Source organism: Mytilus edulis, chromosome 6, assembly GCF_963676685.1.
Source record: "Mytilus edulis chromosome 6, xbMytEdul2.2, whole genome shotgun sequence".
NCBI classification, from domain to species: domain Eukaryota; kingdom Metazoa; phylum Mollusca; class Bivalvia; order Mytilida; family Mytilidae; genus Mytilus; species Mytilus edulis.
This window is the reverse complement of record NC_092349.1, coordinates 84,565,570-84,588,785: the sequence shown is the minus strand read 5'-3', so window position 1 is coordinate 84,588,785 and position 23,216 is coordinate 84,565,570. Positions and strand designations below refer to the sequence as shown.

General features: G+C 33.3%; 1 protein-coding gene across 4 annotated transcripts in view; it reads left to right on the top strand.

Moving 5' to 3' along the window:
- LOC139528709 (uncharacterized) overlaps positions 1 to 14,731 on the top strand; it is a 30,483-nt gene extending 15,752 nt beyond the window's left edge. For all 4 annotated transcript variants that reach the window (XM_071324838.1, XM_071324837.1, XM_071324839.1 and 1 more), the window contains exons 3-15: positions 2,385 to 2,554; positions 3,524 to 3,629; positions 4,362 to 4,462; positions 4,899 to 5,060; positions 5,710 to 5,803; positions 6,375 to 6,438; positions 7,268 to 7,386; positions 7,774 to 8,030; positions 10,142 to 10,199; positions 10,542 to 10,756; positions 12,230 to 12,320; positions 13,441 to 13,558; positions 14,356 to 14,731. In XM_071324838.1, coding sequence (XP_071180939.1) covers positions 2,385 to 2,554; positions 3,524 to 3,629; positions 4,362 to 4,462; positions 4,899 to 5,060; positions 5,710 to 5,803; positions 6,375 to 6,438; positions 7,268 to 7,386; positions 7,774 to 8,030; positions 10,142 to 10,199; positions 10,542 to 10,756; positions 12,230 to 12,320; positions 13,441 to 13,558; positions 14,356 to 14,539 — 1,739 coding nt within the window. In that variant the 3' untranslated portion in view covers positions 14,540 to 14,731. The remainder of the gene's footprint in view (positions 1 to 2,384; positions 2,555 to 3,523; positions 3,630 to 4,361; positions 4,463 to 4,898; positions 5,061 to 5,709; positions 5,804 to 6,374; positions 6,439 to 7,267; positions 7,387 to 7,773; positions 8,031 to 10,141; positions 10,200 to 10,541; positions 10,757 to 12,229; positions 12,321 to 13,440; positions 13,559 to 14,355) is intronic.
- Positions 14,732 to 23,216: the final 8,485 nt, after the last annotated feature.

Sequence of the window (23,216 nt, the reverse complement as noted above, 5' to 3'; positions counted from 1 at the left end):
TGAACACTAACAAAAATTGAAACTTATTTTCACTTTTGATTAGTCAATGATTTTGATTCGGGAATCGTTATACTTTCATGTTTCACCAACTTGGTATGTCTATGTAATGAAATGACTGATATTTTCATAGATGGCACATTTAAATCCTGTCCGAAATTTTTCTACCAACTCAGTTTATTCGATACATGGATGTAAAAATGGTAACTACATTCGTCTTGTATCTGCGTTACTTCCATTGAAATCCGAGGAATGTTACACGAAACTGTTGGATCCCCTTATTGGTGTGTGCACTACCCGAAGAATAACTCTCCAGCCCGAGGTACTTCATTATGACTTTGAATGTGTAATTCATACTGCTGGTACGGAAACACGAATAGTGCCGAGTCTTTTCATGCCCACTTGAACGAGCAGTTTTACGCTAGCCATCCTAACATTTTTGTTTTTATCGATGTGTTATTGAAACTGCAAACAACATCTTACATAAAGATGAGAACTCTAACTGTAAAAGCACCCGTTTGGAAATGTGAAAAGGAGAAGATGGACTTCCTTCTTGAACAAAATACAAAACTTGTAAACGGTGAATGTGCTACTTTGGACTTTGTGTGGCGTGTTGGCTATGTATTCTGCTAGAACTGACTTATGAACTCATATCAATATATTTCTGATTAGTGCTGACTTTTGAACATACGTTTTCATAGATTTAAATGATGAATTTTACTTGCATGTTATGATGACCTTTGACTTACTTAATATTTATTTTTTATTATGGCTTTGCTTTCGATCAACAGGTATTCCTCAATTATTTGCGGAAAAGCAATAATTTATTCCGGAAAAGTAATGCCAATTTGCGGAAACGTAAAACGCCGGTGTATTTATACCATTTCTAAAAATTTAGCGTGCCGTTATTTCCTCTCTGTATCCATAATAATGAACCGTCACTAAAGTGTCTTTTTAAGTCAGTAGTTTGTGATGGTTATTTTTTTAAACAAAATTATTTAACGGCATCATCCAACACTGACATGACTGATTCATATACTTTATAATATTTTAAAATAAAAAGTGGGCTACATGTATGGGTAGTTCTTCTTGGAATAGTACATACTGTTAGCATAATTTGAAGAAGGCAAAGAAAAATGCATGATTTTGTTTGTAGCCTAACGTCCAGTGGCAAATGTTTCATTCATGTTCAGATCGAGTATATTTTTCTGACGTTCCAGACTCCCAGTTATCATTTATATTAATTTAATCGTTATGGATAAGTCTGGCTAAATTGACGAGATGGTGCAAATGTACATAGTTTTTTTTACGCTATACAACACTTATTTCATTAATATCCCACAATTCATCCACTGTACAATTTCCGTTTGAACATTTGTCAAAACAGAATTTTAAATTATGAATGTAAATCCAAGGCAAACAAGGTAAATAACGATTAAAATTCCATGAATTAAATGCAGAGTTACAATGTATATTTAGGAAGAGTCTGTTAAAAACGGGGAACGAAGAAACTTAAACAATGATGTTTCATTTGCAATCTTATAAAAATATTTCTCCGATGAGTTGGATAACCTTCTATCCACTTCGATATTTGTACATGTAACGTTTGATCAGTAAAAAATATAGAAAATCTGCTATTATATAGTAAAGTAAGTGGAATTGATTTTTTTTTTTGCTTCTAAATTCTAAAGTGCCCTTACTGTAGTGACGTCATGTATAACTGTTCTAAAGTCCTGACTGATTTAATAGTCAGTTCTGCTGACAGTTCTACGGTTAGAACTGATTTGGACAGTTCTACCTAGAACAGTTTTAGACAGTTCTACCCTAGAACTGATCCTGACAGTTCTACGTAGAACTGATTTGGTCAGTTCTACCTAGAACTGATTATGACAGTTCTACTTAATAGAACAGTTCTAGGTAGAACTGTTTTAGGACAGGTTAGAACAGTTCTATTACAGATTATTCTGACAGTTCTAATGAGAGGTTAGAAGTGATCTCTCTATAATTCATGAGTTAATGCTTTCGCACTCCTTCAAAACTGTAATGCAAAAAAATAAACAATTTCCACAATTTAAAGGTTATAAAATGATGCTTCTTGCAGCAGACCACTTGCGGATTCACCAGAAAGTGGTTTTAATGTGATTTATGTTTTTTTCTTCATTTCTGCAACACACAGCTTAGATAATACAACATCACATGATAATATTGCTTTACTTAATCATATCAATTCTTACATAAATGTGTGTATGTACATGTATTTGTTTATTATATTACTGTAGACATACTCATTATTACTGTAGACATACTCATTACATAAACATAATAAATCTGTGCCCGGTATTGTACAAAAGTAATACTCAAAATCCAAATGAAATGTTTTTATTTAGGTTCTGGGAAAACAACGCTCCTGAACACAATAGCTGGACGAGTTCAATCAACGTCAGGGGAAATAACTATAAATGGACAATATTTCAATAAACATCTTAGACGTCGACTTGGCTACGTGTTGCAAGACGATGTGTTCATGCCTAGTTTAACTCTGTATGAAACATTATATGTAAGTAAAAACTATTATATAAACCACTGTAAATATCGAAACTTCGAATTCACTGATCAAGGGATATCTAGAAAAGCTCTTTGCATTTAATACATACTTGTTATTTTCTTTTTTAAGAAAAAATGCTGAAAAGAAATCCAAAACCACCAGAGTTCACCCGTGGTTGCTGGTAGAGTTCGTAGAGTCGTGATTTGCAATCTTAATTGTTTTCTGGTAACTAGTAAGCGTTTTCGGACTTTGATTTGTCTTGAGTTTTTTAAAACAACAAACCGAAAAAGACACGACTATTGTTTATTGCATGCTCCTTCAGCAGATTAAGAACGGCTTTTTGGTTAATATAAAAGAGAGGAGAATAATGATTGCCTATGAGACTATTATTTATTTCACAAGTGCCCAAGGGACGATGATTTAAAACATACTTAATGTCACCAAAACAACCCTCAATAATAAGCAAACTGACAATTATACTATTAAACATGTTTGTTTAATGAAAGACGGAAATCGTTTACTTAATATCAATATCGATCGATTGAATACTCATAGATACAGAAAAGAACGTTAAGTAACAATGATTAAAGAAAACTCTACAATACCACACAAAAAACAACAGGAACCTAAACAAAAATACACTGATTTACCTTTTGCTCGCAGTTTCTAATATTGTGACAACTGTACGTGCACTATTTTTTTTAAGCCCCCTTTATGGGCATTATGTTTTTTTATCTGTGCGTCTGTTCGTCCGTCCATTCGTTCGTTCGTTCGTCTGTCCGTTCGTCTGTCCCGCTTCAGGTTAGTACACATGTCCCCTTTGATATGATCTTTCTAATTTTAATGCCAAATTAGAGTTTTTACCCAAACTTTACGGTCCACTAAACATATAAAATGATAGTGCGAGTGGGGCATCCGTGTACTATGGACACATTCTTGTTTTATATATATCTAACTTATTAATATCATTACTTTTGTTAGTTCACTGCAATGATTCGTATTGCTGAATCAGTGTCGGTGAAGGACAAACAAACCCGGATAGATGATATAGTAAAGGCTTTGGATCTGAAGAAATGTCTTCACACAGGTGAATATTAAAAACTAATATTGGCAATAAATGACAGACCAGAACTATAGGTTCGTTTTTAGATCACTTGACATGTACTTTTCATGATACCTAAAGAATAAAACATTTTGAATAAATTTATTATATTATTATTATGATTTATGTGGAATCATTCACAGGATTGCTTACCAAAGAGAAACTCTTAAAAACAAAACCATAAAGTATGAGAACCTAGCTTAAAAGAACTATTTGCATTTTAAATGTCCGAGACACTGTATCGTCGCTATAAGTAAGTAAGTAAAACTTTATTTGGATTCGGCATATTGACAAACAGTACAAACATAAGCTCTAACAAGGGTTACGATCCAGTTTCGTATTGTATCGTGCATTGTATAACATTTATCGGTTGCGTTTTATTTGTTTAACCAATAATTATTTCATGCCCGTTTATTATGCATAAAACAACAATGAATGCATCGCCTAGTCTGCAAATTATGTCAAACAGAATTAAGAGCGTTACGTTTTGATATCACTGAAAACTGTTGACATATTGAACAGGGGCATATACATGTGGTTTTGCTGCAGACCACTTGCAGATTCACCAGAGAGTTGTTTAAATGTGCATTAATGTATTTTGTTCTCATTTCTGCTATAGTGTCAACACTTAGCGTTGATAAGAAAGCATCACATATATACTAATATTACTTTACTTAATCATATCAAATCTTATATATACAATTAATATCATTACAGTTATTGGGGACTTTTTTGTCCGTGGATTGTCCGGTGGTGAAAAGAAAAGAGCCAATATAGCATGTGAATTCCTGACAGACCCTGATATTATGTTGATTGATGTAAGAAAACTATAGATAAACCCCACCAGTCGTAATGATACATGTACGTGTATAACTCGATTTACTAGACATATCGAAAAATGATTTTTTTTATGGTGAATCTCAATAAAATACTTTACATATAAATGTGTGATATCGTTGCCAATGAGACCATTAACCAGAGACCAAATAAAGAGGAGAGTGTTAACCACTTTTAATCATCAACAATTATAAGCATACCGTGGCGAAAAGTCCTCGACACAACGAAATGTTTAAGCAAGTCATAAGAGAAAGCCAACTACCTGATTTATGCCTTAATAAATACATTTCATGAATCGGTCCACTTAGTACATCGATGATGTCGCCCTTTAAAACATTTCACTAATCGGCCCTGTTTATACATCAATGATGTTATCATTTCAAGTTTATTCCTCACAATCTATTTGTTAATTTACAGGAGCCTACATCCGGACTGGACTCTACAACAGCACATAATCTGATGACTCAACTCAAAGACTATGCCACCCAGTACAACAAAACCATAATAGCTACAATCCACCAACCTTCTAGTCAAGTTTATCATTTGTTTTCTAAGTTGCTGTTGTTAATGGACGGTAAAGTAAGTTTCAATTGTAATTTAAATAATTAAGTGTCGAACAAAAATTTTACGAAAATAAATGTTATGGTCACTTTCACATGGGTTTAAATATCAATGCATTGTCACAAAAATAATAAGAGAATCTTTTCATTGATGTTATACTGATTGTTGAGAAATGCGCCACAAGAAATATGCATTTTTTTTCAAATTATCAAGACCATTTTATAATGCAGAAAAAGTAAGCAACCCAGCTTCCGTAATCTGTACAATACATTTGTTCCAGTATTATTGTACCACACTTTATAGTACATGTATTTTAGATATATAAATGCCCTGGACAAATCTGCTGTGGGCTACCTGAACTCTAAATAGTGTTGCACTTTCTCATCATTCTGTTCGTTGGTTCGTTCGGCCGTCTCCCGCTTCAGGTTTAAGTTTTTGGTCAAGGTAGTTTTTGATGAAGTTGAATGAAGTTACAACAACTTGAACCTTAATTCACATGCAAGTAATCAATATATCAAACTTTAATTTTGGAATCAAAATCAGAAAATGCTGTTTTTGTGATTGATTGGTGATTGTTAAACACCTCATCAACACAAAAAGGCTAAATCGCAGCGATGTTTTTTTGTGGGTATGGTTTTTATGATTATGTTTACTTGTGAATTTTTAGGTAGCTTATTTCGGAATAGCGTCAGACGCATTAAATTACTTTGAGAGAATTGGAATGACATGTGCAATACATTTTAACCCAGCTGATTTTCTGCGTAAGTACACAATTATATCAACAATTGGCATGTAGAATATAGAAAAAAGCATGCCGAATTATAACATACTAATAGACTAAGTACTATTGTTATCTGTATATTTTTTATGCTTAGTGCAGACCAACAAACACTGAAAAACATATGTAAAACAGATTTTCTTTTTTGTCTTTCTATTTTTGTACAATACTTTAGTTATATTGCCTATTTCTTTTAAAAACATCAGATATTGCATAAAAAAATTAATATGAATGATTTTTTGAGACAGTAATTTGGAGTAAATAAAGTTGTTGCTAACATTTAATCATGGAAATAAGTCCTTTTGTGCGTTTGTCTGTAAATGAATGAGATAAGATATACAGGCTAAAAATGAGTAGCACATATCTATAAAACTCCCAAAAGCATATCTGTAATTCAATCATAAGACTGTAAACCTCAACAACAAAATGGCCGTATAATCTTGTTCCTTACAGTCTGATATCTTATATCTTTGAGAACTTCCGGATCTTTGGTAATTTGTGACTGCATCGACAAAGTACATAACTATTTTACATCCATGTCCGTTTTATTTTAGTTGCTTTGTTGAGTAGAGATGATGAGACTAGTAAGAAAATACTACAGGAAGCCGACAGGAATAAGTAAGTTATTATTTTATACAGATAATAACGAAGATTATTAATATTTAAGAAATATCTTGAAAAGTATGGTATTAAAAAGGATTGAAAAGATATAGAAGAGTCGTATGTGATATTGTTTTGAAAAAAGGTAGAACCACGCCTCACCTTCAAGTGAAAATACTATGCAGGGATATGACTTTGTATATTGCTTTTATTGGTCGAGATCAGTGCTTCCAATCAGGTTTTGAATATTCAATGGTTATCTGTAAAAACAATAGGGATAAATCGTTGTAATGTTATTGGAATATGGAAGCGAACAAATAATGATCCGAAAAAAGGAAATAGTACCATGAAACTGGTTTATAATGGAAACACTTGAATAAATTGATGGAAAGTAAGTTCGACATGGGGGAAAAAAACAACATTACAGCAAATACTTTACAGAAAAACTAAGTAAACATACTTATAATCTAAGAAAATATCACAGTTTAAACATATTTATTTATAGGGGTTTGGGAAACAAGTTAATGCAACTTATATTAATCCCTTTCCACTTTGCGGGTGCGAGCCTGCCTTCTAGCGGCATTACCCTGCTATTTATCAAAATCTACAAGGGTATCTTCTACATTGTACGTGCAAGAGATATGGTTCTCGCTTAACACGGATCAGCCATGGTGTCAAGAGAGAGCCGAAAATTCAGTCCCTGAAACTTCTCCTCGGAGCGCTGATCGAACCAGGAACCTTGGTGGTAGTAGTCCGATGCACTAACTTCTACACCACGGCTCTCCAGAAAATATCTTAAGGGTCAATCATAAATTTTTGGGCATATAAACTGTGACTTTTGTTTCAGAAAGTTTGAAATAGTATGTAGACAAAGTCCTCTATCAAACGGTCAGAATGGTCACTCCAATCACAGCTATACAAATACATCTGATACTGATGTTTCAAAGGCTGGATTAAACACAAACGGTAAGTTAAAATTAAATTGATATGACACCAGTTTATCTATGTTCAAATCTTGTAAATTACGCAAAAGAGACAAATCCAAAACACAAACAGAAACTGGTCATATCACATAAATTCCGACAAGTATCAACAGCGCCTGCGTCGACAGGGCGAGGGTCCCCTGTTGTGTATGCATTACCCACCGTGCGAATACACAGTCAGTCAAATGTCATAATCGGTACATTTGCATTTCAAAAACCTATCATTTTGTTTCAAAGATCTAAGACCGCGAAAACTAGCCAATAGTGACATCAATGATATGGTCAAGCCTTCGTGGAATTTAATGAAATTTGGACATATATTTGAAAATTAGCTTCATTCTACAGACTGTATTTAAACTTTTTTATACAGGCTCGGCTGTTTCATTCGATAACATATGTGCTGTTGGTATCGATACAGAGGAGACGTCCGTACATTCCCATCATGCCTGGCCAACCTCGTTTTGGATGCAGTATCGTATGTTAACATGGAGACAATTTAGACAATCGAAGGGTCTAATCCTGCACAAATATGAAGTGATACAGTCTTTGCTGTTAGCAACGCTTGCTGGCATACTCTATTTCCAGACGGACTATTCTTACAGAACATTACGTGATAAAATGGGAACAGTAAGTTATTGCTTATGTTGGTTCCAAATATAAGCTGAAAGCAACACCCTGTAATATTGGTATATGTGTAACATACTGAATATTGCGATCGGGAACCAGTCTAGTTATTGATCTTTTTCTCATAGTCGTTGACAATAGTTATTTAAAAATCGGAAAAGTTTTTTTACTTTGTTAAACAGCAGATACTAAGTTTGATTAACCGAGTACCATGAATTGGTACAATTTCTTACCAACGTTGAATATAAAAAATAGAAGATTTGGTATGATAGTCCATGACACAACTCTCCACAAAACACTAAACATAGCTAAATGACACATAATGTAACAACTATAGGTCACCTTCAACAATAAAAATACACATACTCAGCTTTAACAGGTTTTAAATGATAAATATAAAACAATTCAAACGAGAAAACTAACGACCTGATTAATGTACAAATTACCCTGCATACCACCATTCCCCATGTGAATTATAATTATTTTGAATATGAATAATAATAATACATTGAACGACAAAATTTCTTCCTATGTTATGTTTACATTTTCTGACGCCAAACACGCGGAACAATGAATGTGTTTTTTAATTTGATAGATGCTTTTTGTGCTTTTTTTTGTAAATGTTTGTTTGTCTTGAGATTGTAACACAGTGATGACTGTTGTAACCATATTTTGGCTATTTACCGATTATGTCTGTTTTGTTCACGCATCGTTATTAAAATAACAGAATTTGATGCGACTGTCATGAAAGTGAGAGGTTTAGCGCTATAAAACCAGGTTCAATCCACCATTTTCTACATTTAAAAATGCCTGTACCAAGTCAGAAATATGACAGTTGTTGTCCATTCGTTTGATGTGTTTTATCATTTGATTTTGCCATTTTATAATGCGGGGTTCACACATTGCCGATTATTGCTCCCGTTTGAGATCAGACAGCGATACGAAACGAAAAAGGAAAAAGTCGGATAACTATCCTCAATTATCTGGAATGTCCTATCATTGTCTGAACGCAGTCGTTTAATTTCGGAACATATTACTACGGGTCGGGAAGGGTCCGAATAGTTCGGCGAAGCACCCTGACAGTTAGGTGCGTCCCGTAACATTCGGGGAAACTCAGCCGATTTTGTCTAGTCGGATTACAATCGTGCCTATGTCGTGACAGATTCTGCTGTATTGGATCAAAATCCTAACAATGTTATGTGTATTCTGGACGGTGTCCTGTGGAACGGGAATGATCTGGAGAAACTTTTCATTGCTGTTTTTCTGCCGATTGAGTCCAGATCTTGTGAGGACTGCGAACCGTTTTTGCCGAAACCGTTCCGAAACAGTCTCGTTATTAATACGAAATTCGTCAATAATACCCACGTCAGAGTCCCGACAATTACAGAATACAATACGACTGAGACCAGAAAAAGCCGTTTGCAATGCGATAGAGCGGACCTTAATAGGATAACGTTCCGACAGTACCTGCTCATCCGGATTATGCCGACAGTTTTCGAACGGATAACTTCCGTCAGCGTCGGTTCACTGTCTGGTCACTGTCTGATCTCTGTCGGATTACATTCGGTAGAATCGGGACGCAGTCGTTACATACTCGGTCGAATTTTACCTGGCGAAAGATACAAATTGGATAAGAAGTGGATTGAGAACGGGATTATCGGGATAAATTCGCTTCGAAACGGTTGAATATCGACGCTTCCTGAACAATATCTGATTGTTGTCGTGATTAAATTATTTGTTTTACAAATTTTAATTAAAGTTTGAATTTCCATCCACGATTCATAGGATCTTGACCAGACTTTTAATAAATTTTAATCGGGAATGGTCCTGTCAAGGACGGCAGTAAAAATCGTAAATGTGTGATCCCAGCTTAAGGGACTTTCCGTTTTGAATTTTCCTCGCAGTTCTGTATTTTTGTGATTTTACTTTTTATCGAAAATCAGTATAACAAACTGCCTCCAAGTATAACAAGATACAGACTCCGTCCTGCTTTTGGACCTGCATGCACAGAATGTTGTGGTGTTAAATATTTGCTTTCATTTGTGTTTATTAGACCAATGTTTGATTTTCTGTAAATAATTTTGTAGTAAAATAGTATTTGTTTTGTGTTTTAGATTTTCTTTAGTGTTACTTATTGGGGATTTAATTGTATAATTGCCACAGTAACAGGATGTAAGTATTTCTTAGCAAAAAAAAGTTATTTGTACGATACAACGAGTCGTCTTAAAAACGAAATGATTAAGGAACTGAGTTTTAATGTGGAAATTTGAAGTTCGTTGGGAAGATGTCACGAATATCTTTTATAAAAATAAAAAAGTGATTAAAATTTATAAACTACCGATACATATGATTCCTATAACATTAGGTGTGTTTGAAGTATTGATTTCCATATTCTGTCTTCTACCAAATAAACTGCAAAAGATGCATTGTTGAGCTCTACTAATACTATTCTGTGGAATCCATCAACTCTAATCACACGTGACTTCAAATATCATGTAAAATATTTCATTTTAGTTCCAGCAGAAAGAGGTGTGATAAAAAAGGAAAGAGAAGCCGGAGCCTATAGATTATCAGCTTACTATGCTGCTAAAATCACCAGTGATCTCCCTTTGATACTGATCACACCAGTACTGTTCTACTGCATCATCTACTGGATGTCTGCTATAGGGGATGGAGTATTATTCGCCATTTTTGTTGGTGTGAATTTACTCTTCTGCACAGTGGCACAGGTATACACATTAAAGTTTGGCTATTACTTTAAGATTTGCATTTATTTTCGTGTTTCAATGTTTAGTTTTATATGACTTATGAGGCCCGCCCCTCATGGGGGGGGGGTCCTAGTAATCACATAATCACCATTTTTTTGCCGATATAATCACATAATCATTAAATATTTGCTTATCTTTAGTAATCAAATAATCATAAACTAAAAATACAGTCCTAGGTAATCAAATAATTATGAAATATTTGGTCCGAGACCACAATTGTCGTCCCTTGATTTTCGTTGTTCACGAATATAGTCCCTATTGTTAACAGTGGGTTACTTGCCAATAATTTTTAAACCCCTTCCAAATTTATTTCTCCATGTTTAATGCCTCAAATTGTAAGTAGTGGGGTGAAATTACACTGTAAAAAAATTTGGGTCCAGAATTTTACAGGAAAGTAGTGATTTGGTCCAGCTGAAAAAGGTTAAAAATTAGCACTTCGGAAGCTGTCAAAAGATTTCAAGACACCCTAAACACAAAATTGTCCATATTTTGAGTTAGAGGCGATGAAGTTTTCTATAATTTTGATATAACTTGTCCCAAAAGTAGTACAACACACTGTAAAAATTTCATTGAGAAAGCGCAGGTGGGATTTTTTTAATTTTCATTTATGTTCTAAAAGAAATGCACTACGAATTAATTGTGTTCTCGGACCATTTGGCTTAATAATCAAATAATCATTAAAAAAACGGCCAAGTAATCACATAATCAAAAACCCCATGAGGGCCCTCACTTATATGAATAAGTCAGTTTGAATGAATTCTTATAATGAAAAAAAATGAACTATACTATAAAATTTGATGTCTGTAATTTTTACTATAAAAGGTACTTTGATCAACATTAAGTCTTCGAGGTTAAATTCATTTTTCGGTTATAAACTGTAAGTTATAGGTTAATACAATTAATAAAATGATTGTAAGGAGTATATTTTTGTCTTTTACAGGGTTCACTTGACTTCTTTTTCATTTTCATAGAGAGCTTTGCGATATCTTTAGTAACACAAATGTCTAAAAGACTATTCAGACACATACATTTCAGTTCGAAATGAAGGCGAGACATGTTAACAAGTCTGCATATTAAATGTTCAACTATTAATATCTGTTAATTTACAAAATTCTGTCGATTTTCCTCGTTTATTCCAGTATCTATATGCGTTTATATTTTAGTTGTCTGGTTCAGAATTAGTAAAAATATTGTAAGAACCTCATATACATGTAACTAATAAACTGTTAATTGGTTCTGATGTTTAAAACTCTTTATTGCAATGTCTCTACTGTGTAAAAAATTAAGGGGAAAGTGCCTCAACATTTTTTAAGTTTTTGTATCATTTAGAAGGACATGTGTGATTAATTAGGGATTACTCGCTTGGGACTTTCCGTTTTGAATTTTCCTCGGAGTTCAGTATTAATGTGATTTCACTTTATTTTTTCATTTCAGAGTATTGGTCATATAATTGGTACAGCCATTACAGACATGAAACTAAGTTTCACAACAGTTAGCTCTTACATGCTGTTTTCACTCCTGTTTTGTAAGTGTTTATTACATTGTAACGATTGATATTTATTTTGTAGCGTTTAATGATTAATTAAGAAATTATTGATTCAAGCTATAATACTTTATTGTAGTTTTAACATGGGTAGGCATTATATTAGTGATTATTTTTGCCCGAGCGTAAGTGAGGACTAAAATGACACGAATATAATGCCTACCTATGTTAAAACTACAATGAAGTACACATGTAGCTTGCATCAATTATTTCGATTCTGAATAGGACAATTAATTAAAGGTAATTTCTATGTCCGATAAGTATAAGTGTAAAAGTGTTTGTGTAGGCTTTTCCTCATTTTATGTTTGTAAAAAAGCAAAAGGCTGGCACTGTGATTTTTCATAGGGAGGAGTTTGAACAGCCAGCATGAACGGTTGTCGTATCTAAGTCAAATATGTCAATTTTGAATGCAACACATTACACTCGTAATAAATGAGTTAGTAACATCATGTGCACTATTTAAGAGTTTGAAGGTGTTTTAAAGTTAAGGAAATATATTAAGTGCATGATAATTTGATAAAATTCATTATTCTGAAGAAGTCAATATACGCATGTGCAAACACATTTTATTGGATTTAGAGCATGGGTTTGTTCACAAAGCGAAAAAGCACGTCATATTAGAATCGATTATCGATTACATTTTAAGTCGCAAACTAATGTAAAGTTTGTGAGTACAATTGTAAAATTAATTCTAACGAGCAATCCGATACAAGTACTTGTAGATATGCAAATCATATTAAAACGTTATAATATAAAACTTATGTTTTTTTTTAAATGCGCTTGCAAAAGGTCTGCTGAGATACTTGAGCAATGGCTTACTTCCGATATGAGATAAATTGATATACGTAATGACCTCTTAGAATGGTTCCACGTATAGATGCTGTATAATTGAATCACAAACTTAAGTATCTCAAGTTTAAAATTATATGATTTTCTTGTATCATTGTTTCTAATTACGTTTATTCATGTTTAAGCTCGACATCATGATGCTCAAATACTTTTTTTTTGTGAAATGGGCGAAACAATACACTCAGTCAAAATGAGTGTACACTTGTTTTTTATGATTATATTAATATACATTTTTCATGATTTTATATTTCAGCCGGATTTTTCAATACTCATCTGCCTGATTGGATAAAATGGGCGAAGTATTTGTCAATTGTCCATTACGCATTCGGTTGTCTCAATATACTGAGTACAGAAGGAATGCCTGTTTTATGGTAAGATCATATTCTGTTGTTTATTGAGATCAATCTGATTAATATTTTCTTCCATACATAATATACTTAATATGTATCTGTGAAACAGATATTCCATAACGGTCAACCGTAAAATTACGAATGGATGATTTCAACTCATAAAGCCTTAAAATTGAGAAAGGAAATGGGGAATGTGTCAAAGCGATAACAACCCGACTATAGAGTAGACAACAGCTTCACCACTTAAATATCTGTGTTTACAAATGTAATATCTTCCTTGAGAGTAGCAACCATCTATCAAGAAATCGAAATCGAAAGTTCACAAAAGGAAGATGAAATAATCTTTTTTTCTGTCGTAAATTTTGTTTTCAAATGACCCTCTTTGTAAGTTTCTAGATATAAATCAGGATATGAGGCAGACTTAACTGTATCTTTCATATCTTTTAATCTTAAATCTTAAATGGAAAAGATGCGGTCAACACAGTTAAACAATTTTGATTTTTTAGGGAGAGAGGAGAGAACACCATCTCATAGGGAAAATGTATATTGATATAATCATAAATATAATAATAATAATTGTGTATGTGAGAACAATTTTATGTCTCATGTTGTACTATTATATGTGCACTCACTTGATATGGTACGCATGTCTTTAATTTATAATATATGCTGGTCGAAAAGATGCTCCATAGAGCATAACATATGTTGTATTATTAATTAACATGGCGATTGAACTTATGAATTATTTGATTTGATATTTATTTGTATGCAAAATTTAGTATTTCTAGTTTAATGTTTTCATTTGTTTTATATTTCAGGTGTAATACAACTTCAATTGAACTTTACCCATCATGCACTGCAAACACAACATTCGTTACAATATTGGACGTTCTAAAAGATTCCGGAATTGACTGTCCTTATTTTTGTTATATAGCAACTCTAGGGATCTTATTCATAGTTTTACGTGTTTTAGGTTATTATGCTATGAAATGGAAACGGTAGACGATCTGTACATGAAATGATGGCGTTTTTATACATTTGTGTGCTTTGTATTGAAATCGAAAAAGAAGCATAGTATTTTTCATGACCCGAAATATTTAAGCAAAGATTTTTCGTCAAAGCAACGAGCACAGGACGTTGGAAAATTCAGAAATATACAGTTATTCTTGAAATTACAAAGCATCTTGACTTTCTTATCATTTACTTGTTATTTGCTCTAGTTTGCAGTTAGAATGCCGGCTAGGTATTGTTGACGGTAAATAATTATAACTAGCTGAATGGATGGTAGTAAATTTGGGGTTTGATAATTGTTTTGCTATTTTCAGCTATTATAGTTGTAAGTGATTCCTGTTTGAAGGGTTGTAATTACGAAAATAGAGAACTTTCGAGTTCGATGTATTTCAGTCAAAAACGTTGGCATTAGTGAACATAGTTCGTGCGTTTAGGGACATCGTTACTTTCGTTCCTATTTTGAGCGAATGGTTGTGAAAATATGATGCTATTTTGCACGCTTTATTCACGGATTATTCGACAAATTAGATTCTTTTATAATTGACAATCAGCACTGCTGTCATTAAGACAGTGTTATTAAGTACCAACGGAACACACATTATTCCAGTTCATCTTGCATAATGACGACCACTAAGACGCTAGTGCAGGGATACAAAGTGAAACGATCCCCTCTATCTGGTAAATAAATTTATAAAGGCGCGCCTAATTGACGATTTTCCACCGGTGAAGGACATAACTGGAAACTCATTATGGCGTCCGTAACATTTATTAAGGGGAAAATTCAACTTGGAAAACTTGATAAGATAACTTCTATCTGAAATACAACCCTTCATCAAGGAAATTATGATAGGAAATGCAAGCCCTGAAATAACTTATACATTGCGAGGCATATGAATAAAAATAGATTTTCAGCAATAATAGCAAATAGCTATAAATAAAATAAAAAAAAAAACGGTAGGAAAGGTTGGGTTACTTTCCTATGTCTATCCTTAGCAGGAAGTATAAAATGGTTTTGATGGTTGTTTAGTTCTACTTAAAGGTAAATATATGGTTGAATGGTACATGCAGATGGCAACATGGTTTCTGGTTCTAGTTTGAGGGTTCTAATTGCCATGGACTCAAAACAATATGAATGCTTGCTTATCTCTAGTTGGAAGAAAATGACGGGTTTAATGATTTTTTAGCTCTATTTAGAATAAAACAAAACTCGCGAAATAGCTTTAAAGTTGTTTCACAACTATAAAGAATGTGCTAAGCATAACGAACATCGGCGACAAAAACACTATCGCACATTAGTTAAACATAGATTGTACCTGAAATGAGGTGAAGTATTCTCTATCAACAATTAATATGGGACAATGTTTTGATATCTTGCAAAATTAATGATATTATGATAGATTTCTTTAAAAGATCAGGTCCTTAAAATCTTGTTTAAAGTGGCGCACTTCTTCAAATTGCAGATTGACACACGTAGTGTTCTTGTGAAAGTTGTAGCTTTCCAAACTCGAAATTTATCGATGTTTGGTGGTATTGTGTATAAGTTTTAAAAAACTTGTCCGAGGCAAGGTAAATTTAGAGAGAAAACAAGAATGTGTCCTCAGTACACGAATGCCCCACTCGCACTATCATTTTCCATGTTCAGTGGACCGTGAAATTGGGGTAAAAACTCTAATTTGGCATTAAAATTAGAAAGATCATATCATAGGGGACATGTGTACTAAGTTTGAAGTCGATTGGACTTAAACTTCATCAAAAACTACCTTGACCAAAAACTTTAACCTGAAGCGGGACAGACGGACGGACGAATGAACAGACAGACGGACGGACAGACAGACGGACGGACGAACGAACGGACAGACGGACGGACGCACAGACCAGAAAACATAATGCCCCTCTACTATCGTAGGTGGGGCATAAAACCATTTTCGAGATGTACGAAAGAACAGACGGACAATGGTTAACGTTAATGCCCCTCTACCTAAGTGGTTGCACACAAAATTCATTACAAATCATTACAGGGCTAGACTTACAGCAATTACATGGTGTTTTTACTTGAAATTGATAAAACGAACAAGGCTTCACTACATTTCAAATGCTTCAAAAGTAGTGTACCCAATTCATGGCTTACGAAATCTAAATTTGGTAAGCATTGACATAGTAAATCTAACAGTAAGGAAGCAGTCACACAGAAGAAAAAAAATATTGACGAGAAGCATTCAAAAAGAAGAAAACAAAACAGGGAAAAAATCACACAGAAGACAAAAATCTATTATTATAAAAAAATGTTTGAAATATTATGGATGAACACTTTGAGTGACGGAAACGTCACGGTTGCTCGAGGGACCAACTTATGAATCCATTGGCAATCATCTAATCATTTAATTGTTAAATGATTTTATACATTAAATTGACTTCCTGTAGTCGTATTGATAAATCATCGCTCCTTGTATCAATTACTTTTATTTGATTTATCAGGGGTAGCATAGAAGTATAACAACATTTGAATGACACGTAAAGTTGATGGAATCTTTGATTTAAACTGAGATTTTATGGGAAAAAAGTCTAAAAGTGATAAATTACATCGGTTAAAGACAATGTTTAGTGTGTTAAATGTGTTCACAACAGTATTATTCATACCAGGAATTTATTCTCAGTCTCAGTCTATTCTTAATTTCAAGTTTACGGAAGGAAGAAAAATGGATCGACATGTAGTTTTAAGGAACACTGTCCCATCTATGTATCAGTGTGCTCAAATTTGCCTTAGTTTCAAAAAATGCAAATCGTTTAGTTTTGGTCGTGTCGACAAAAAATGTTTCATTTCAAATATGGAATGGACAATCAGTAATTTACATTTCAACAATGATTATGTGTTTGCATGGAAGGATGACATCCCAACTGTAAGTATATATAAAATGATATATTTAAACAACACGCAATTGACTAGCCGGTCGAACAACGGATGTTCCTAAACCCTGCTGACTGCCATTGGCAATTGCCAACTAAAATGTAACAAATTGGACCTCAATTAGACAAGAGAGATAGAAGGAATATCAAGCCAATGCACTATTATTGTCTATGTATTGTGTAGGTGATTTTATGTACAAGTATAGTTATAATATATTTTGTCTGTGATTTTATGTACAAGTATAATATAATATATTTCGTCTGTGATTTTATGCAACAAATATATCGTAATATATTTTGTATTTCATTTTATGCAACAAGTATAATTATAAATAGACAATAATAGTGCATTGACTTGACATATCAACGATACAAGGATGAGGCTTAGAAACGGGGAAATGCGAGGCTGTGCCGAGCTATTTCCTCGTTTCGGGCCGAATCCTTATATCGTTGATATGTCAAGTCAATGCATTATTATTGTCTTTATACTGCAATCTAAAACAACATTTTCAATGGTTGTTTAATGCGTTAAGGTTATTTATTTGATTTAAATATTGGGGAAAATCCCCTTTAAAAAGGCCTCATATCATGCTCGCGGAGAAATATACAACACAATGAAATGTACATATTTACCTGTTGAAACTCACACTCGATGGTGAACAAAATAGTTTGAGTATGGACTTCAATATCAACCACAAGCATGAAACATAATGATTTATAGGTGGCAAACAAAATATTAACAAATGAAATATGTTTTTCCAATAATTGCCAAAGAAACAAGGTTGAGTCGATCCACGCATCGTTGTATGCATTGGAAACAAGAACAGGTTGAAGAGGTCGTATGAATAATTAAATATTATTTCGGCATTTTCTATTTAAATATTCATGAGGAAAAGTGATATCGGGTCAGTGACTGTATATGACATAGAAATATACAGTCAACGCATTTTGACTGCTAAAATAGAACGAGTGCAGTATAAATCATAATTATACTTGTACATAAAATCACATACAAAATATATTACGATATATTTCTTGCATAAAATCACAGACAAAATATATTATAATTATACTTGTAGCATAGAATAACATACAAAATATATTACGATATTTTTGTTGCATTAAATCACAGACAAAATATATTATAATTATACTTGTTGCATAAAATCACCTACACAATATATTATAATTACACTTGTAGCATAAAATCACATACAAAATATATTATAACTATAGCTGTTGCATAGAATAACATACAAAATATATCATAATTATACTTGTTGCATAGAAACACATACAAATTATATTATAAGTATACATGTTGCATAAAATCACTTACAAAATCTATTATAATTATAAGTGTTGCATAGAAACACATACAAAATGTATTATAAATATAATTTTTGCATAGAAACACATATAAAATATATTAACACAGTTTACGAAAAAACAAAACTAAGCACCAACATATATTTTAAGAATAGCAAAAAAAAACAGAAACACAACCGAAAAGAAAAATCCTTTCTATACAAGACATTACATAAATATTACATATACCATGCATTAATTTCAGAAATTAGGAGGACAATGTGGCGGCTATCATGGCTGTCAGGACGAGGAAATCTGCTTGAGGGAAAGCGAGTACGACAGTAGTTGCGTTCCATGTAAGTCTATCAATATTAATTTTGATATGCTAATAAATTTATTGCTTTAAAATCAATTTCCTAATATTGTTCAAAGCTATCTCTCTTAAAATATTTATTCTATTCCCAAATGAAGCATGAATATTTATTGTTGAATCTCATCGTTGGTGTTCGTCAATAACTACTTGAAAATCTGGTCTTCTTATTAAACATAATATACGTATAATTACGACAGGCATTTATTCCTGATTTCAAAATACAATACAGATGGATTGTCATCTCATAGGACTAGTTCAAATGAAAGCAATATGTTAAATAAATGCATCGTTCAGGACAAATTTGTAAACAATTTTCTATGATTGTCAGCTCTTTGCTTATAAATACACTCATTCTTAATGTGCCTTGTCCAAGTCAAACGTAGCTCATAAAAACAATATTTTAGAAAAAGGTGACCATTTAGAGAGGTAAGACAACATGATTCTATCCAATAGGACTGTAACTGCAATGTATCAGTCACTTCTGTCAATTATTTTGTTAAAAACTTAATTCTATTCCCCTTTTTAGCTCACCTGGCCCGAAGGGCCAAGTGAGCTTTTCTCGTCACTTGGCGTCCGTTGTTCGTCGTCGTCCGTCGTCCGTCCTCGTCCTTCATCCGTCGTCGTCCGTCGTCCGTCGTCCGTCGTCGTCCGTCGTCGTTAACTTTTACAAAAATCTTCTCCTCTGAAACTGCGGGGCCAAATTTAACCAAACATGGCCAAAATCATTATTAGGTTATCTAGTTAAAAATTGTGTCCGGTGACCCGCGCAAACCAACAAAGATGGCCGCCATGGCTAAAAATAGAACATAGGGGTAAAATGCAGTTTTTGGCTTATAACTCAAAAACCAAAGCATTTGGAGCAAATCTGACGGATTAAATTTTTAATCAGGGTAAGATCTATCTGACCTGAAATTTTCAGATGGATTCAACAACGGGTTGTTTGGTTGCTGCCCCTGAATTGGTAATTTTAAGGAAATTTTGCTGTTTTCTGTTATTATCTTGAATATTATTATAGATAGAGATAAAACTGTAAACAGCAATAATGTACAACAAAGTAAGACCTAAAAATAAGTCAGCATGATCAAAATGGTCAATTGACCACCTAACGAGTTATTGTCCTTTATAGTCAATTTTAATTTTCATAAAATTTGTAAATTTTTACTAACATTTTCCACTGAAACTACTGGGCCAAGTTCATTATAGATAGAGATAATTGTAAGCAGCAAGAATGTTTTGTAACGTAAGATGTACAAACACATCACCAAAACACAATTTTGTCATGAATCCATCTGTGTCCTTTGTTTAATATTCACATAGACCAAGGTGAGCGACACAGGCTCTTTAGAGCCTCTAGTGTAATAACAATATTTGTGGCCCTACTTGTGTCCATTCTCGTGCAATTCCCACTCCCTTTGGTATCATTTTATATTTGATAAACATAAAGTGACGAATTCATAGAGTTGTAATTTTATTGTATTACAATTTCATTAATTCAAAGTCAATTTTACTTACGGCCCTTTTAAATGGTTGATAGTCTTATTATAGTCTAATTATATATATATAACAGACTACCAGTAACATATTGCATTCTATAAATTTTAACTATATTGACGATTTTATTGATTAGTACATATTTTTGTTTTCTTTAATAAAGTTAGCATTACGTACGGCACTTGACAAAGGCTGATGATCTTCTTATATGGTCTAATTATATATATTCAGGGAATGATTTTAATATTTTTCTGTCTATAAAGAAATAACATAAAAGATTTGATGCACACTGAATAACGCGCGTAGCGAGTTATTGGACAGTGTGCACCACATTTGTTATGTTATTTCGAATAGACAAAAAAATATTACAGTCATTTCTTATAATTTAATTCTTAATTCCGTAAACCGTAGAAAACCATGGAAAAACGTTGATGACGTCACGGTCACGATCATATGACTAAATTATGTCTATGGGCTGATAACAAAATACCGTCAGCCAATCAGAAGACGTTTTACATCCCAAATTAAATTATTAGTATTCAAACGGTGATTCTTCTGTAACGTACTGTCCGTATTGGTTTAAACGAGGAGGATGCTCTTATCATGGTCTTATTATTTATATTACAGACTACCAGTGTTTAAACGGCGCTTCATCTGTAACGTACTGTCAGTATTGGTCTTCACGAGGAGGGTGTGACAAGAACAACATAGATACGTATGTAGGAAGTGTATGGTGGCGGCATGGATCATGGCTATATATGGCATATCACTGTAAACGGGATTGTAGATTCTGCTTAGAACATTTCTAAAATTCAGTTCTAGAGTCAGGTTACATTTGGTGGTTTGTTTTATATACACATGGAAAAACGTATTGCAACACCTTGATTTTTTAAAAATTGAAAAATCAGTCTCTTATTTTGGATGGAATATGATAAAATATTTGTAAAATAATATCGAAACGTAGTTAATCATAACATTGGCTTTAAAACGAACAAAAAATGTATGAAAAAAAAGGTTTTATCGAACCAAAATTTTTGTAACAAAATGAAGTGTTTTTTGTACAAAAAAATGCATTTTACAAGTTTTACTGTAGTCGAACTTTACAATGTCAGACATTTCAAAATTAATCTTTAGATGATTGTTCACATCATGGTTGGTCGATATACGCCAAATAATTAGTACTTTGTGCGCAGCTTCCATTCAAACGGATAACCGCATCTTAATGTCTTCTGATTCCTGCCATAAGTCGACTCATTTGTTGCTAAGCTAGCAGCAACCATTCTTGACACAAGGTATTGTTTATTTCATGACCTGTTTGAACTGGGTGTCCTTTCGTGCACTTTACGCCCATCAGTGTCTCATATATGCTCGATATGGTTCAAATTCGGGCTACGAAAGGGCCAAGGAAGAAAAACCGAATTCCATTGGAACAATGGATCTTCCTCCACAACGTTAATTTCCAACTTTGGCGAGCTCTGCACAATATTGGATACGGGCATCTGTGTGTCTGTTCGTTGGCAAAGGTCCCCGAAATGGTATTATCGCACGATAACCAGTAGCGATGAGTCGATCCTGAACAGTTCTTGCTTAAAGGCTCCTGTATGGTCATTATTCACTTTTTAGGATTGTATTTTTTGCAATGGGTTTCCTTCTGACCAACCTTCATTATGCCTAATTTTCCCTAGCAGATGTTATAGGGGATCTTCTTGACCTCGGAAGGTCTTTAACATCGTTTCTTGCCTGGATTTTATTCTCAAAACGACTTATAGTGGAATGGAGATGACCAACAATACGTGCAATTATCACAGCGGCATACCTGCTTCCCTCATGCTGGATATCTGCCATCTTGCTGCAGTTATGAGTTGTGGATGACCAATTACAAGGTGTAAATAACATAAATTTATAAACTTGGTTATTTTAAGTGTTGAAAACAATGAGGATTAAAACATCTGTTTTAGTGTCTACGAGTACAGTAGCTGCATGTGCAGATAAGAACTGAAAGAGTCGATATTAATTGATTAAACTCAGGTAATATTTAAATAATGTTTAACTAGTTCTATTTCAAAAAATCATTTAATAAAAAAATAATAAGTATTTCTTTAATTCGAATTTTAATTTGGTGTTGCAATACTTTTTTCCAGGTGTATAGTTTACCTGATTCCGGTGATTATATTTTTAATTTTATAAGCCATTCATTAGATCAAGCTGTTGATAAAAAAGTTGAATATATCATTATAGCTGGGGATTTCAATGAAGACTAACTGAAACCAAGTAATGTCCGAATAAAAAAATATTATCAATAGATACGTCTCAGTATATCGAGGAACCTACCAATCTACGGATAATTTTTGTTTAGAATAAGTGTTCTCTAATTTTTGTGCTATTTTCACATTCTCCTACCGGTGTGAGAAAAATATTTCTCCTCACTAGTGAAAAATCTGTTCTCGGCAAAGGATTGGTTGAAATTTAATTGTGACGTTAAATTTTCTTGTTTTCTTCTGAATTGTCTTATTGTGACGTCATGAAAAAAGGCGACCATGCCTAATGACGTCACATCAAAAGTACACAATTTTCCTCAAATCTTTGAAAAGG